Source organism: Felis catus, chromosome A1, assembly GCF_018350175.1.
Source record: "Felis catus isolate Fca126 chromosome A1, F.catus_Fca126_mat1.0, whole genome shotgun sequence".
Classification (NCBI taxonomy): domain Eukaryota; kingdom Metazoa; phylum Chordata; class Mammalia; order Carnivora; family Felidae; genus Felis; species Felis catus.
In genome coordinates this window covers 78,740,106-78,756,714 of record NC_058368.1, presented here as the reverse complement: position 1 = coordinate 78,756,714, position 16,609 = coordinate 78,740,106, and the positions used below count along the sequence as shown (strand labels likewise).

Genomic DNA, 16,609 nt, shown 5'->3' with positions numbered 1-16,609 from the left:
CGGTTGAATGTCCGACTTTGGCCAGGTCCTGATCTCATGGTTCATGAGTTCAAGCCCCACGTCGGGCTCTGTGCTGACAGCTCAGAGCCTGGAACCTGCTTCAGATTCTGTGTCTCCCTCTCTCTGCTCCTCCCCCACTCAAGTTGTCTCTCTCTCTCTCTCTCTCAAAATAAAACGAATAAATATTAAGAAAAAAATTTTTAAGTTGATAAAGACATCAGCTCTGCCACAGGTCTTGGAGAATCAGACTTACCCTGAACCATCTGGAGTTATAGCTCATTTTCTAGGGAGAAATATAATCTTAAACAGCAGGGTGCCCAACGTCTTAATATTTAAATCAAAGTGATGGGAAAGATAAATTGTAACGAAACAATATAAAAACTTCATACTAGTATAGAATGGTCCAAGCAACTAACGAGTAAAGTCTGGGAATGAGTTAATTTTGACCTCTCAGTTGAAGCCACTAACACAAAGTAAGCAACATGATTTTGAAATATCATTTACTGTTTCAGTTATGACAGAATTGTTAGTTCCCAGAAACTAAGACCCATTAAATGCGGCACCCATTAAAATGATCTGGTTCCACACTGCCCACCAGACACGGTCCATGACACCCTCTATCCAACAGGCAAAAAAATCGCGAACATCAGACGTTCAAACACAAAAAGCCAAGGATCGAAAAAACCTTCCGTGTGCGTTGTTGCGGCCAATGGTAAAGATACTGCTGAGCTCCCCTTAGTAAATGATTGTCCACCTGCTAACATTTTCCCTGCACCTGATTTCAAGGAGTGAAAAGCCCTTGAAATATCTCCTGGGAGTATGTAACAGAAAAAATTCACCATTACCCTGGGGCACCTGGGGGGCTCAGCTGGGTTAACTGTCTGGCTCTTTGGCTCGGTCATGATCTCGCAGTTCTGTGCTGGCACTGCAGAGCCTGCTTGGGGTTCTCTCTCTTTCACTCTCTGCCCAGCCCCTGCCTATGTGGTCTGTCTCTCTCGTTCTCAAAATAAATAAATACTTTTTAAAAAAATAATAAGCGAATAAATAAAACTAATTAAAATGACACTGTATCCTTCAATTGTCTATTACTCACTTCTTGTAATTATGTATCAGAGCTACCCTTTATAAAGTAAGATTTATTAAATAATGCCAGGACATGTGGAATATCAAATTATAGCCTCCCAAGTTTTTCAACAGGAAAAGAGAAAAAGCCCGAGATGATCTGTCAGTAACACGGGTGAATCATTTTCTCCAGTATAAATAAGCACCCCGCAGTGTTTGACTCAATTAAATTATTCTCCTTTCAAAATAATGAGCTCCAAATGAAAGGGATTTGTTTCATATGGTTCCAAATGCCACGGGCTGTTACAGTGTTCAGATTTGCCCCGGCTTTGGAAGGGGCCGCACTGCGCCATCAGATGTGAAAATTCAGAAAACCGCAATAAATGCAAATCTTTTATCCAAAGTCACATGAGGAAAGAGGGGAGGAGAGAGCAAGCGGACCCAGAGACCACCCTGAGCGCAGTCCCGTGGCACCTGATGGCAGAGGGAAGCCGGCTGGTGAGCCAAGTGCCTGAGCAGGTTCTGAGCATATCCTATAAGCGCTCACTCATCGTGTGCTTCCAGACACAACGCAGACACATACATGTATAAACATGTTGGGATAAATGTGAAATCGAGATTTTCAAGAGAATAAATCCTGACATGACTGGAGTTCATCAATTATCAGCTTTTGAGATTTATTCCTAATAGAAAAGCTTCTTAAAATCTGGGAAATGGCAAATTACCTTGAAATTATTAAAAAAAAAAAAGGTAAAATATTGAGCTATAGAACATTAATGTTTGAATATGATGCAAATCAGAAAATATTTTCAAAAAATCAGATAATGTAAGATGAAAAATAAAAATGTACATATGGGAGATGCTCAACAATCACTAAAATAAGGTAAGTAAAAAAATTCGCAGTGGAAAAACTATTATGATATATATTATGTTATATATATATAATTAAATTCATGTATTTATATATAACATGAATATATATATATGTATATATATTTATATATAAATATAAAAAAATCATAGTGCATTATTTTATTGGGACCCAAAACATTTAGATTTGAGATTTTATTCTATTATATAACCTCTCTGATATCTGATTTCTTTGCATAAAAATAGAGATTATATATTAAGTGTGTTGCTCACGTCATAGAAATACTCTATTTTCCCAGTGAGGTATTTGTAAAACTTTGAGGAAACTCCAAAGCCCTATTTAACTATGTGCTGGAAATTATAAAAATCATATTTCTTTTGGTCTAAGTTTTGAAAAGTTACTGCAGAAACCCATCATTTTCTTGGACACACCCCAATTCCGAAAATATACTGGGTTTAGATGATTTCCATTTCATACTTAAAATTCCAGAAAGTATCAATTGTCTTGTTTAGTAATAAACACAGTGGGTCCTCATTATTCCTGTTTGCCGAATTATTTTGTAACATCAAGACGAGCACTTCCGGTACACGTCCATGGCCATTCGCGCACATGCACGAACATTCCAGTCACCCAGTGCACATGCTGGGAGCCGAGCTTGTGTGAGACGATGCTGCATCTTCTTGGTTCAGGGTAGTAGTGAAAAAAAGTCTTACTGTAGTCTATTTGGTGCCATGTTTTTCACACTTTTGTCCTTTTGTCGGTGATTTTGTTGCTTAAAATGAGCCCCAAGCATGGTGCTGAAGTGCTATCTACTGCTTCTAAGCGCAAGGAAGCTATGATGAGCCTTATGGGGAAAATATGTGGGTGGATAAACTTCCTTCAGGCATGAGTTATAGTGTCACTGGCCGTGAGTTCAATGATGTTTATGAATTACCAGTATATATTTAAAAATGTGTCTTTACGGGGCACCTAGGTGGCTCAGTTGGTTGAGTGCCCGGCCCTCGATTTTGGTTCAGGTCAAGATCCCAGGGTCATGGGATCAAGCCCTGTGTCAGACTCTGCGTGGGCTTGGAGCCTGCTTATGATTCTCTCTCTCCCTCTGCCCCTCTACCCATCTCCCCTGCTCACACTCTCCCTCTGCCCCTCTCTCTAAAAATAAAAATAAAATAAAATAAAATAAAATAAAATAAAATAAAATAAAATAGTGTCTTTAAAACCTTTGAAAGACATCAAAAACAAGGTTCATACGAGGGCGACTGGGTGGCTCAGAAGGTTAAGCATCTGAGTGTTGGTTTAGGCTCAGGTCATATTCTCAGTTTCATGGGTTCGAGCCCAGTGTTGGGTTCTATGCTGACAGCTCGGAGCCTGGAGCCTGCTTAGGATTCTGTGTCTCCCTCTCTCTCTGCCCCTCTCCCACTCATGCTCTGTCTCTCTCTCTCTCTCTCTCTCTCTCAAAAATAAATACATATTTTTAAAAATTATAAAAAACAACAATGGGAATGACGGCCTTAGTAGTCCACTCTGGGGACTTTTGGCTCTGTATGAATTCTAGCATTAGCCATACGACAACAGATCACAGGGACTGGGGTTCAGATTAGGACACCAAACCTGGTCTCAGACACTATGTTCTGGCCTGCAACATTTGCACTGCCCTCTCTGAGGACCCGTCCCTCACCTATCGAAGGCAGGTGAAAGCTAGCACATATGTAGTAGGGTGAATTAATCCCTATGAAGCCTGTAGAAAAATACCAGGCACATATGAAGTGCTGTATAAAAGTCAAGTATTAGTATCTTCTAGAATTTTGTAGATCATTTGGCAAGAATACTGACAATATTCACAGTACCTAAACCTACTCCATAAACACAAACCACTTGTGATCCAATTAAAGTAGGAATGTTCTAATGCTGTTCAGGATACGACAGCAACACACACATTCACACATCTCTACTTAACAAAAACCCACAATACGTAATTATCTCAACTCACCGAAATCTTTTTTTTTTTATGTTTATTTATTTACGTTTGAGGGGGTGGAAGAAGGCAGAGAGAGAGGAAGACAGAGAATCCCAAACAGGGTCCGCGCTATCAGCAGAGGGCTCGAACCCACGAACTGTGAGATCACGACCCTGAGCCGAAACCAAGAGTCAGACGCGTAACCAGCTGAGCCACCCAGGTGACCGCCCCCTTTACAAAAATATATTTATTTATTTATTTTTGAGAGAGAGAGAGAGAGAGAGAGAGAGAGAGAGAGAGAGAGAGATGAAATTGTTTCTTTAGACAACGATTTCCTGACAAACTTGAAAAAGATGATTCAGATGCTTTTAACACAAATTCCAACCCTCTCATCTTCCCACCAAAAGGGGCAGGCCATCTGAGACTCGTGTCCTTTCTCTCAAGTGCTAAATCCAATCCCACACCAAACACGGACAGCCTGACTTTGCACACTTGCAGATGCCAATCATGTCCCACCACCCCACTGGGGCTAGCCTGGCGGCTGACAGCAGGGTGCTAAGTGCCCCCCATCCTTCCCCTCCACTTGTTTGTTCTCAACACAGCAGGCAGTGACCTTCTCAGACATAAGTCCGATTGTATCATTTCTCCACCCAAACTCTCCAAAGGATCCCCGAGTCACCTGGGGTGAAAGGAGATTCCAATGTCCCGCCCACTGGTGCCAGCAGATCCACCGCCTGTGTCTCTGACACTGGCCCCCCCTGCCCCCACCCGCCGCACTCCAGTTGCACTGGTTTCCTTGCTGTTCCACAAATACAAGGCCCTTGCTATCCCCCCACACCCTGCTCACCTCGTGACTACCCCTCCATGTGGCTCATGGTTCACGTGTCACCTTCTCCATGAGGCCACCCCTTAATACTCTCTACTCTTCTCTTCTTGTCCTTCCAACGGTTCTCTGTGGGTGACATCCTGTGTATTTGACTCATTTGCGTGTTTGTCCTTCTCCCCGGTAGAATGTAAGCCCCACGAGGCAGGGATTTCTGCAGGGATTTCGGCTACTTTTGTTCACTGCTGACCCTCTTGGTACAGAACAAAAGGCACTCAAATATTTACGCAGTCTCTTACGCATCAATAATCTTTGGAAAACGGAGAGAATATTGGACAATGCAGCGCTAAACCAAGTACAATGGCATTTAATTCTGGAAATAAAATAAATCTCTCGCTTGGGGTTGTTGATGGGAACACGTTTCTATAGAAATTACAATTTTTAGGACAATGTGTTTCATCCATATTTATTTAAAAGTAAATTATTCCCATGGATGGCTGGCTGGGCTGGCTCTTAGATGGTGGCAAGGAGACTATTCAGACTTGCTTAAGCCACTAATCAAATTTCTCAGTCTCACTTTACTTGCTTTGGTTTGTTTTTGCCACGCTCTATAATATCCAATGTCTTTTCGCCCACTGTGTAGCACCTAGAACATAGTGGTTATTCAACAATGATTTGCTGAATGAATGAATAAACTGTAATTTCTTCAAAGGCAGGAACTGTGTTGAAAGTGATAATCAATAAATATTAATTAAATGCTCGGTAAATGAAGGTCACTAAGATAACTATCAGAAATAGAACTATGCATACGATGTGAGAAAAGGGAACTGCAGAACCAGGAAAATGTTAATTCGAAAACTACAGATTTGACCTCCAGCTCATACATGCAGTAAAGTCAAATTCTGTTGCTCAGTTCTGTCTGTTAAAGACACGCAATGTCATCAGACATTGAGAGGCACATGTTTTCAAAAAAATCCTGCACAACTTCTTAAAACCTTTGTTAGAGCTAAACTCACCAGAAAAAAAAATCCCCAATCCTAATTCCAAAATAATTAAAGTGTGGTGTGAGGGTCAATGTCAGCGTCTAAGCTCTACCCGAAAACAAGAGCGACAAGTAAATCTAGTGATTGTTATACTTAACGTTTTCATTTCCTCATAAAGAAATGTTGCAGATACTTCTTTACTAGACGTCACCAAGAGGATAAGATTTAATAGATACCGTGTGTCTAGTTGGCTAAAAATTAAGAACAGAATGGACTGTGGACTTAATGAAACAACACTTCTCAAACCATTTTAGTTAAGACTGATCTGCAAATATTAAGGCTTATAATTTCCCAGAAAAGGCAGCATAGCTTCACATGACATCTGTGCAATTTGTTTTATGAACTATGTGACCCACAACCTTAGTCTCTAATTATCTGGTAATTCCAGGAAAACAAACGATCACACACACACACACACACACACACACACACACACACACACATTTTTTTATCAACCAAAGTATTACCTATTGTGAAATGTTACTAGTTAAATACACAGCCTTTTATATGCCATCCAATCATCAAATGGTAATAAACCACATTGCTTTACTTACTAATATAAGCAGCAGGACGATGTCAGGGTTATCACAAGCACAGGCGATGTGCATTGGTGTCCAAAAGTCTTCATCCTGGTGGTTGACATTGACCCCTCTGTCAATCAGGATCTCTGCAATGAAGGCATTATCATACCGAGCGCACTGAAAGAAAGAAGAAAAAAGGAAACATATTTCAAACAGTGATAAGGTTTATTGCAAATGTCCATGAAAAAAAACTCCACTGGCAATCTAGAGGTTGAGAGATGGGGCTAAATGGAGAAAGAATGTATTCATGTTCTCCAGCTCACGTAAGGGGCACGTGGAAGGCTCAAGGGGAAATTACATCCATACACAGTAGAAAGAAAAATAAGAAAATAAGGACAGAGATTAGGAAGGGGCGGAGATTTTCACTATTTGGGTCCCCTTCTCGTGTGTGTGTGTGTGTGTGTGTGTGTGTGAACAAACTTTATTATTTTTTATATGAAATTTATTGTCAAATTGGCTTCCATATAACACCCATCTGATGCCAACAGATGCCCTCCTCGATGCCCATCACCCACCTTCCCTTCTCTCCCACCCCCCATCAACCCTGAGTTTGTTCTCACTTTTTAAGATTCTCTTGTGTTTTGGTTCCCTCCCTCTTTAACCTTTTTTTTCCTTCCCCTCCCCCCATGGTCTTCTGGTAAGTTTCTCAGGATCCACATAAGAGTGAAAACATATGGTATCTGTCTTTCTCTGTATGACTTATTTCACTTAACATAACACTCTCTAGTTCCATCCACATTGCTACAAAAGGCCATATTTCATTCTTTCTCTTGCCATGTAGTATTCCATTGTGTATATAAACCACATCTTCTTTATCCATTCGTCAGTTGATGGGCATTTAGGCTCTTTCCATAATTTGGCTATTGAAAGTGCTGCTATAAACATTGGGTACAAGTGCCCCTATGCATCAGCACTCCTGTATCCCTTGGGTAAATTCCTAACAGTGCCATTCATCTGTAGATAAGATTATCAGAAAATCTTGGACAATTTACCATAATTATCTTTCTGAAATACACATTTCATCACATGATGTTTCTGCTTTAAAATGTACAGAGTTTGTCACTGACCAAAGAATAAAGCTTCACTACTGTACTGTATCCAAGGCAGACATGACCCTTCCTGGTCCTTCCGAATTCATCCCCCATCATACTCAAATGCAACCCTCACACCAGTTGCATAGCGCAACTAAAAACTCCACAGTCCCAACTTGTAACAGCGAACTATTATAATTTCGAAATCTTCTAACATAAATTTTAATCACTGTATAATACTGTGCTTTTCAGAAATTTCATAGACTACTAAATGAAACTCTCCAGGAAATTGTTTTGCTTCTTATATTTACTATTTATAGGTAAAACTCATAAAAATATGCTGGTCAGTGCTGGCTTCGCGGGTGCATGATCTCTGCAGTCATGCGTAGATGGGTCCTGGACTGGGTTTAATGCTCTGTGGCCATCATGAATTTCCCATAATTTTTGAAGAGTCCCACATATTCATTTTGCCCTGGACCTTATGAATTATCTGGTCTACAGAAGTCTGATTTTTTATATTTGTATCTAGAAGGCTACATTAATATCAAATGCATATTAGTTAATTAGTTTAAAAACGGACCTAAGCCAATAAATCAGCTAAATATCTATTAGCAAAATTTATGGGTTGAAAGATATACCCTTTTTATAAGATTTCGATGCATAAAACAAGTTTCCGTCCCAAAAGAAACAGTAACCATACCACCACCAGAAGTATTGCCATGTCAACTTTCCAACCTATTCACTAGATAGTAGAATTTTAAAAGACCACAGGAGCACTTCCCTTATGAGTAACAGGGACCAGACTTACATTCCTGCCTGAATCAGCTGAAATAAAAACAAAACCACTCAGAAAAAATATGACTTTTGAGAGCTGGGAAGAAAGGAGGCGGTCACATTGTTGCTGTCGCTCCAGCTCACAGCCTTGAAGGCATTCCCAAGCTGCAGCACAGAAGGAATCTGTGTCACCCAGGGCCACTCAAGAGGAGACTGAACCAAAAGTCTAGAGACCGAGCTGGCCGGTGCGCACAGGACAGAGTCACAGAGAGGACAGAGCTGCAGAGAGAACTTCAAAGATCTACAGAAGGCCCCCTCAAGTACACAGAAGAGTTCTGATCAGTGCCTGCACCCCAGGAAATGACACAAGGTCCGGGACAGAACCCCCTGAAAAGGGAGAGGAGTCAGAGTTCATGCAATGCCATAAATAGCGTCTGTTTCAGTAGCCAGAATGGAAACCTAACTGAAGGTGGCCTTGGGTGGAGCACACACATGTCTTGCTTCAGTGCAGGTGTAGAAGGGGAGATAGGAGCCCTGGGATGGATGCCACTCTATTCCCACCAAGAAGTATTAAATTCAAGTTCTGAAAGGATCACACTGTTTCCAAATAACTCCAATGCCCCCCCAAACAGAGCTCAAGATTATTTACAGAAATACAAAAATATTCAGTAACCAACAAGGCAAAATTCACTATGTCCAACATCCAAGAAGAAATGACCAGATATATAAGAAAGCAGGAAAATAAGACCCACAAGGAGGAGAAAGAATGATCAATGGGGAACCAGCTCAGAAGTGATACACCTAACAAAGGACCAAATCTGTGTGTTAAACTGTTACAATAAACCACATTCTGTATGTTCAAAACACTGGGAAACCTTTGAACACAGTAAGTAGAGACATGGAAGACAGCAGTAAGACTCAAATTTTACTCCTGGAGATGAGAACTACCATGCCTGAGATAAAAACTATACCAATGAATGGAACCAACAATGAACAAGATGTTGTGGAAGACAAGACTGGTGAACCAGTAACGTAGATTCCACAAAGGGCGTGCGAGCAAAAAAATGACTTTGAATAAGTGAACAGAGCATTGGTGAGCTGTTGGACATCTCCAGACAGTAACCACACAGATTGAAATGGGGACTATGTGGATTGATTTATGTTTTTTCCTTAGTATTTAATTCTCATTAAAGTTAGTAATTAGAAGATAGCCCAATTGTTAACTGATACTTCAAAGAAAGAAAGAAAGAAAGAAAGAAAGAAAGAAAGAAAGAGAAAGAAAGGAAGGACGAGAGAGAGAAAGGGAGGAAGAAAGAAAGAGAAAGGAAGGAAGGAAGGAAGGAAGGAAGGAAGGAAGGAAGGAAGGAGAGAAAGAAAGAAAGAAAGAAAGAAAGAAAGAAAGAAAGAAAGAGGAAGGAAGGGAGGAAGGAAGAGGAAGGAAGGAAGGAAGGAAGGAAGGAAGGAAGGAAGGAAGGAAGGAAAAGAGAGAGAAAGGAAGGAAGAGAAAGAGGAAGGAAGGAAGGAGGGAAGGAAGGAAGGAAGGAAGGAAGGAAGGAAGGAAGGAAGGAAGAGGAAGGAAGGAAGGAAGGAAGGAAGGAAGGAAGGAAGGAAGGGGAAGGAAGGAAGAGAGGGGAAAGAAGGAAGAGAGGGGAAGGAAGGAAGGAAGGAAGGAAGGAAGGAAGGAAGGAAGGAAGGAAAAGAAAGGAAAGAAAGAAAGAAAGAAAGAAAGAAAGAAAGAAAGAAAGAAAGAAAGAGGAAGGAAGGGAGAGAGAGGAAGGAAGGGAGAGAGAGAGAAAGGAAGGAAGGAAGAAAGAGAGAGGAAGGAAGGAAGGAAGGAAGGAAGGAAGGAAAAGAAAGGAAGGAAGGAAGAAAGGAAGGAAGCAAGGAAGGAACAAAGAAAGAAAGAAGTATGAACTGTGGTTCACAAGCATAATACAGTCATGGAAAACATTCATATTTCCCTCCTTGAGACATGGAGGTCTCAAGAACATAGTCAATGTACTGCAAAATCATGGCACACGTCCCATAGAAAGGAAGATAGAAGCAGGCATCAGTATTGGGATGTGTGGACGCATGTGGGGCAATGGCAGATGTGAAATCTGAGGGATTAGTTTCAGGTCTGAACCAAGATCTCTGCACATGTGATGTACCGTGTTGTGTGTAACCGTAATGAAGACGGTATGAATCGTGGCCCCACCGACAGTGGCTGCAGGTTTGGATACGATGACTAATAAGATACGGATCAGAGTATAAAGGCTCAATAAATAGGTTTTAGAATTGGGGCCTGGATCCAATTTATTTTAGGAAATTCACATGCAGGTAATTCCTGTTCTGTTCTCTTTATCATTTTGATAACTCACTGCATAATCAACAGTGATGTGACTCCTCCTTCCGTGTGTCTGTCAAGATATCCTCATCCTGCACCTCGGGAATCCGCATTTACAATTCAGAGATACCTACAGTTTGCCTTTGCGGTGTCTTTCACCAAAAAAAAAGACTTAATTAGATACAGTGCTGAAAATGGTATCAGCCTCTCTCAAGTAAGGTAATTTTTAGATCCACATTTCCACGGATCATGAATAATAATTTGACAGCAATAAATACCTTCTAATCACACTTGTCTGAAAAGATTATGATGGTTGAACATTCCTGTTACAATGTTCTTACAACATTATCGTTAGATAGTAAAGCTAATTCTCGCTAGAAAGAATTTTCTTCAAGCAAATCTTCCTCCCAGTTCAGGCTCCTTTCATCACTTCAACCAGTTTCTGGCAACAGCTTACAGCACCAAGAAGGTGGCTGAACAGCCACTCTGTCACCTTCAGAGAGCTCTGACAGCACCAGTCCACCTTGACTGCCTGGAACCAAGTCTCTGGCTCCTCCTGTCCTCTTCCCCTGCCTCTCTAAGGTCCAGGCAACACTGGTTGCATAATTTGTGGGACCCAGTGCAAAAGGGAACAGTGAAGCCCCTTATTCAAAAATGGCTAAGAATTTCAAGATGGCGACAGCACAACATGAAACCAAGCACGGGCCCTGCGGAGCACAGACTCCTGTGTGACTGAGCGGACCGTGTGCCCGTGAAGCCCTCGCTGAACTGCCCAGCCTCTCAACCAACCTGCCCCCAACCAGGTCCCTCAAGTCCACACACTGCACTGCCTTCCAGCCAACTTCTGGTTCATTCCCTCACCTGGAAATGTCCACAGAACCTCTGTGGAAATCGATCTCTCTGGAAACACCGTCTCTCCTGCAGCCTTCTTCGGTGTAGAGAAACTTTTCTCCTATCAGGCCCTGAAAAGGCTTGGCCATTTTCTGAGCTTATTGATTTTTTTTTTAAGTAAGCTTTACGCCCAACATGGGGCTTGAACTCATGACCTGAGATCAAGAATCGCACGCTCCACTGACTAAACCGGTCAGGCGCCCCTTAGCTTATTGATTCTTTTAGAATCATTGTCTGTTCACCTTAAAGTGCTTCTTTCTAAGATTCACTCTATCCTTACATACTACCCCTCTTCTCCCAACCGGGTCACTCTCCTCTTTCATCAAAGTTAGGGACTGAGATCACAGTCTTCCCCATGGTCTGAGGACATCAGCAACACTGGGTTACCCCCCTCTCTGAAAGCGTGAAGTGCCTTGACTCCAGGACCCCACAAACCTCCACCACGTTTTACTGGAGTTACCGCCCCCTGGTTTACCGCCACCAAGACTGGCTCCACGCTAAGTCGTAAGTCCTAACATCACAGCCCGTGACAACAAAAACATCGTGTTCTACCTCCTAAAGCATACTTAGAGAGCAACAAGGCAAATAAGTCTTCCTCCAAGACTGTTTATTGAGTTGGCCAGGATTAGTGACAGGGAACACTCTCCACACCAAGTCTGCAGTCCACAGCTTCTCGGTGATGCATGTTTCCACTCTTTGGAACTGTTTCCAAACAACGGTAACATTTTGCAAGGTTCAAACCCCATGCAACACGTATTCCTGATTCCACTGAAAAGACCCGAGAAATCATAGAAACCAAATAAACAAATACAGACAATTTTAAACGTAAGATGTTCTGCCTTCTCCCCACATCTTGTCATAAGGGATATCTTATGTATTTTAGTCCTTCTGGTTAGCTAAGGAGTATGTCTTGAACAACCCTGAAATCTATCACTCAGAAAATCGAAAGATTTCTCCAAACATTGAATTCACACATTCATCATGCATACATGAAAGTTATCACTTGCAAGTTTTTGGCTGTTTTTTTTTTTTTAACATGAGTTGGATATACTGTGATATTAGCTTTCTCATTCTCGATGTCTATACATTTTCAGCACACACTTCCCTTTTTACCTCGCAGTGTTGATTTCAAAGCCGCTGGGGCAGAGGAGACAAGCAAAAAGTTACCGGGACAACATCTAATTTGATCCAGATATCAGTTATTGAGTGGATATCATGTGCTAAGCACAAGTCTACTCTTAAACAAAAAAATTATGTCTGAACTCTCTGGAAGGGGTGGGGGGAGGGGAAGCAATATGATTTATACAATTTGTTTTCATCATTGCCCATTTTTCCTGTCTTATCTGTATGAGTTCTCAGCGATTCAAAACATTTCTACAACCAGACACAGATGGACAGAGACAGGGACACACACGTATAGAGATTTCTATCAGTAGCAAAATGAATTTGAATCTGTTGCAATTTTTAAATTTTTTGAAATCTCTCTAGAACTTCCATATGGCCCTTTGTACTGAATATCAATCCTACTGGCCAGCCTTTCCAGCCAGTGCCTGGATCTGCACAAAATCACTTCGACTTATCTGCCACTATCTCACATTGAGGAACTTCACTCATTACATGCTCTTGACCATACCTCTCATCATTTTTGCTTTTCACGTGCAGATGGTCTCGGACTTAACCATGGTTCAACTTAATGATATTTAGACGTTACGAAGGTGTGAAAGAATTTTGAATTTGGATCCTGTCCAGAGCTGGCAACACGCAGTTCACCCTCTCGTGATGCTGGGGCAGCAGACACAGCCCCCACGCAGCCACGCCATGGTGAGCAGAGACAACCGAGATGCTGACAACCATTCTGCACCCAGGTAACCATTCTGTGCGTGTCATTTTCGGTAGAGAATTCAATAAATTGCAGGAGGTAGTCAACATTTTATTAGGAAATGAGCTTTGCGTTCAATGAGTTTTGCCCAACTGTAGGCTAATGTCCATGTTCTGAGCACGTTTAAGGCAGCCTAGACTCAGCTATAATGTTCAGTAGGTTAGACGTACCAAATGCATTTTGACTTAAGGATATTTTCAACTTCCGTGGTTTATCCAGACATAACCCCATCGTAAGTCAAAGAAGATCTGTATCTTCTCCCTGGTAAATACTTGTACTGCAGATTACCTTGCCATACAGAAATGACCCAGAACATCTAGAGTTAGTTGAATTACGGTTATTATTATTGCCACCTGCCTTCCAAACACACATATCTTCCAGCCAATTGAACCAAACTCTAATTATAAAACCAGCTATTTCTAAAGAGATTCAGATGTACCATTGATGCATTTCCAGAAAATTTTAAATCCTAATCAAACTTTTATCCTTTTAAGTGAATGTAAACTCTGCCCCTTCGGCTGCAATATTGGTTTGCTTCACTTTGGATCACCAAGATTTTGTTACGCAACCCTCTATTCCAGGTACTGTGCTTGGAAATGTACATGTAACGTTTAATGACATAGTAACTACACTTGTTTAATGTAATTTAATTAAACATGTAATGTTTAATAACATAGTACCAGACAACCCACTTAAATGAGATTGAGGGTGTTGAGAGCATTCTATAGAGTCACGGTGGGGGCTACCAACAGCCTGAATAGAACTGGAATAGTACTCCAATATGGGGTACTCAGAACAGGATCTGAGTCTTGAAGGATTGTGGGGGGAAGTGGGCTGAGACATTAATCATAATCGATTAATTATTCACTGAAGATCTACCATACGCCCAGGGTGGTGCCATGCCAGAGTTGGTCTATGAACTAGATACTGTCCCCAGTCAATAGCCAAATTCAAGAGGGCAATGCAGTCAAAAGAGAAGTATGACAGGGAAGTCCAGTGAGCTGTGGGGCCATCTCAGAGAAGCACCCCAAAGTAGGAAACAGCATGAACAATCTGGAGGAGGAATGCAAATAGCTCTTTGGGGAATTACACATCATTTGGCATGGAAGGCCTTTCTGAGCAGGAGTTTCAAGCTGATACCTCAGGGGAAACCTTTCTGGGTGCAACATCCAAGTTCCAGTTGGGAAGGCTCTGTCCCAGTGCTCTCCATGCTGGTTGGCTGGGATTTTTCTCAGAGGGGCTCACAGATCAAAGACATCTGTAAAGAATTCCTCACCCATCTGCCTTCACCCTGTCATGAAAGATTCTGATTCATTATAAATTGGGTTCTATTATTGCAGAAGCAAAACAAAACAACAAAACAAAAACCTCGCTGGTAACTTTACTACAGAATTTTTTAGAATTTTTGAATGAACCAGTCCTGTGTAGTACATTTGCTCAAAAATGAAAACTCACTCCATTCGGTTTCTGGTGACCTTCTGAGAAATGCCACAACGTGCACTTTTACCCCCTAAGCCACGCACGCAGGCAATCCAAATAAAAATATACTCGCAGTATAGATCAAGGTTAAGATTTTCATTCAAGATTCAGATGGATACTCTATTAATGATAAAATGCTGGACTCAGACTTTCCAGTTATGGATAACATGATTCTCACAGACAAAAGAAATGCTGGATTTTACCATGCAAAGTTGGGCCACACATTTGACTTTTGGGGCACCCGGGTGGCTCAGCCGGTTAAACATCCGACTTTGGCTCAGGTCATAATTTCACTGCTCATGAGTTCAAGCCCCGCGTCGGGCTCTGTACTGACAGCTCAGAGCCTGGAGCCTGCTTCGGATTCTGTGTCTCCCTCTCTCTCTGCCCCTCCCTTGCTCACGCTCAGTCTCTCTCTGTCTCTCAAAAATAAGTAAAACTTTGGGGCACCTGGGTGGCGCAGTCGGTTAAGCGTCCGACTTCAGCCAGGTCACGATCTCACGGTCCGTGAGTTCGAGCCCCGCGTCAGGCTCTGGGCTGATGGCTCAGAGCCTGGAGCCTGTTTCCGATTCTGTGTCTCCCTCTCTCTCTGCCCCTCCCCCGTTCATTCTCTGTCTCTCTCTGTCCCCCCAAAAATAAATAAACGTTGAAAAATAAGTAAAACTTTAAAAAAAATTGAATTAATTACATCCTTGGAAAAATTTAAAGGAGTCATGGTTTCCAGGCAACAGAAACTCTACTTCTAGCACTTTCTAGCATCGTCCTCAGACTGCAGAATGGTTGGGCTCTCCTCCTCAATGACATGATCACTTGGGTCCATCTTGCTCATTCAATCGCCTCTGCTTCCTGGTGTACCATCCTGTATCAATGTCCCCTGTTCCCCATCACCCAAGAAACTCCCAGGGACAGTCCCTGGAGAGGGCACATTTTCTTCTGCTATGATTCATTTCTTGCCAGCACTCGGCCTTACAGCTTTCCCCTTATACCTTCCAGGAAAGCAAAGGAGGGTAGAGTAACCTGGTGGATGCCCAGACGCTCCGGAGTGGGTGGGCAGGGAAAGTGTAGACAACTTCCACATATCTATCCACCATGTTTGTTCTTTAATACCTAAATCAGTTTTAAAATAAAATCTTTCTTGGGGTGCCTGGGTGTCTCAGCGGGTTAAGCGTCTGACTCTGGAATTTGGCTCAGGTCACAATCTCAGGGTTCATGAGATCGAGCCCTGCACCGGGCTCTGTGCTGACAGTGCGGAGCCTGCCTGAAATTCTCTCTCTCTCCCTCTCTCTCTCTGCACCACCCTCTCAAAATAAGTAAATAAACTTTAAAATAAAATGAAATCTTGCTTTAGACGTTTCCTCCACAGTCCTAATATACACATCACAACAAATACTCTGAGCACAAGAGCCCAGATAATATGCCCATTTCACAGATGGAAAAAATGAGTCTCCGTGAGCTTCAGCATCTCCTCAAATTTAATGAAAGGAATAAGTGTACATGAAGTTACATATGAGAGGAAAAGACCAACAACAGCTGGCCTGTGACTCTTTTCAAAATACACTATTTTCTCCTCAATTTAAAAGATACTAAGATGTTGAAAAGCTGCTACTGTGGTTATTTTCTAATTACTACTGCTTCTCCCAGCTCCTGAAACTTGAAAGACGTGTATAGTGAAGTCCAATGAACAGCCAATTCAGACACCAGACTTTCTCGTAAGAGCAGGAAGTGATTAAAATTTAAGCTTCTAATAAAAACGCAGCCGTAACCACTTTGATTAATTTCTTCTATTATGTGAAAGATACATGCTGATTATTGTAAATGATCGAGCAATATGTAAAAAGACAGAGTAAAAATGAACAGACTTTGTCTCCTTTCCCCAGCCTGAGTCACTGTTAAAAATT

General features: G+C 41.8%; 1 protein-coding gene across 3 annotated transcripts in view; it reads right to left on the bottom strand.

Annotated features, from left to right (window-relative positions):
* MYO16 (myosin XVI) overlaps positions 1–16,609 on the bottom strand; it is a 615,221-nt gene that overhangs the window by 396,851 nt on the left and 201,761 nt on the right. For all 3 annotated transcript variants that reach the window (XM_023253136.2, XM_045055816.1, XM_045055813.1), the window contains exon 4: positions 6,308–6,451. In XM_023253136.2, the coding sequence (XP_023108904.2) occupies positions 6,308–6,451 (144 nt within the window). The remainder of the gene's footprint in view (positions 1–6,307; positions 6,452–16,609) is intronic.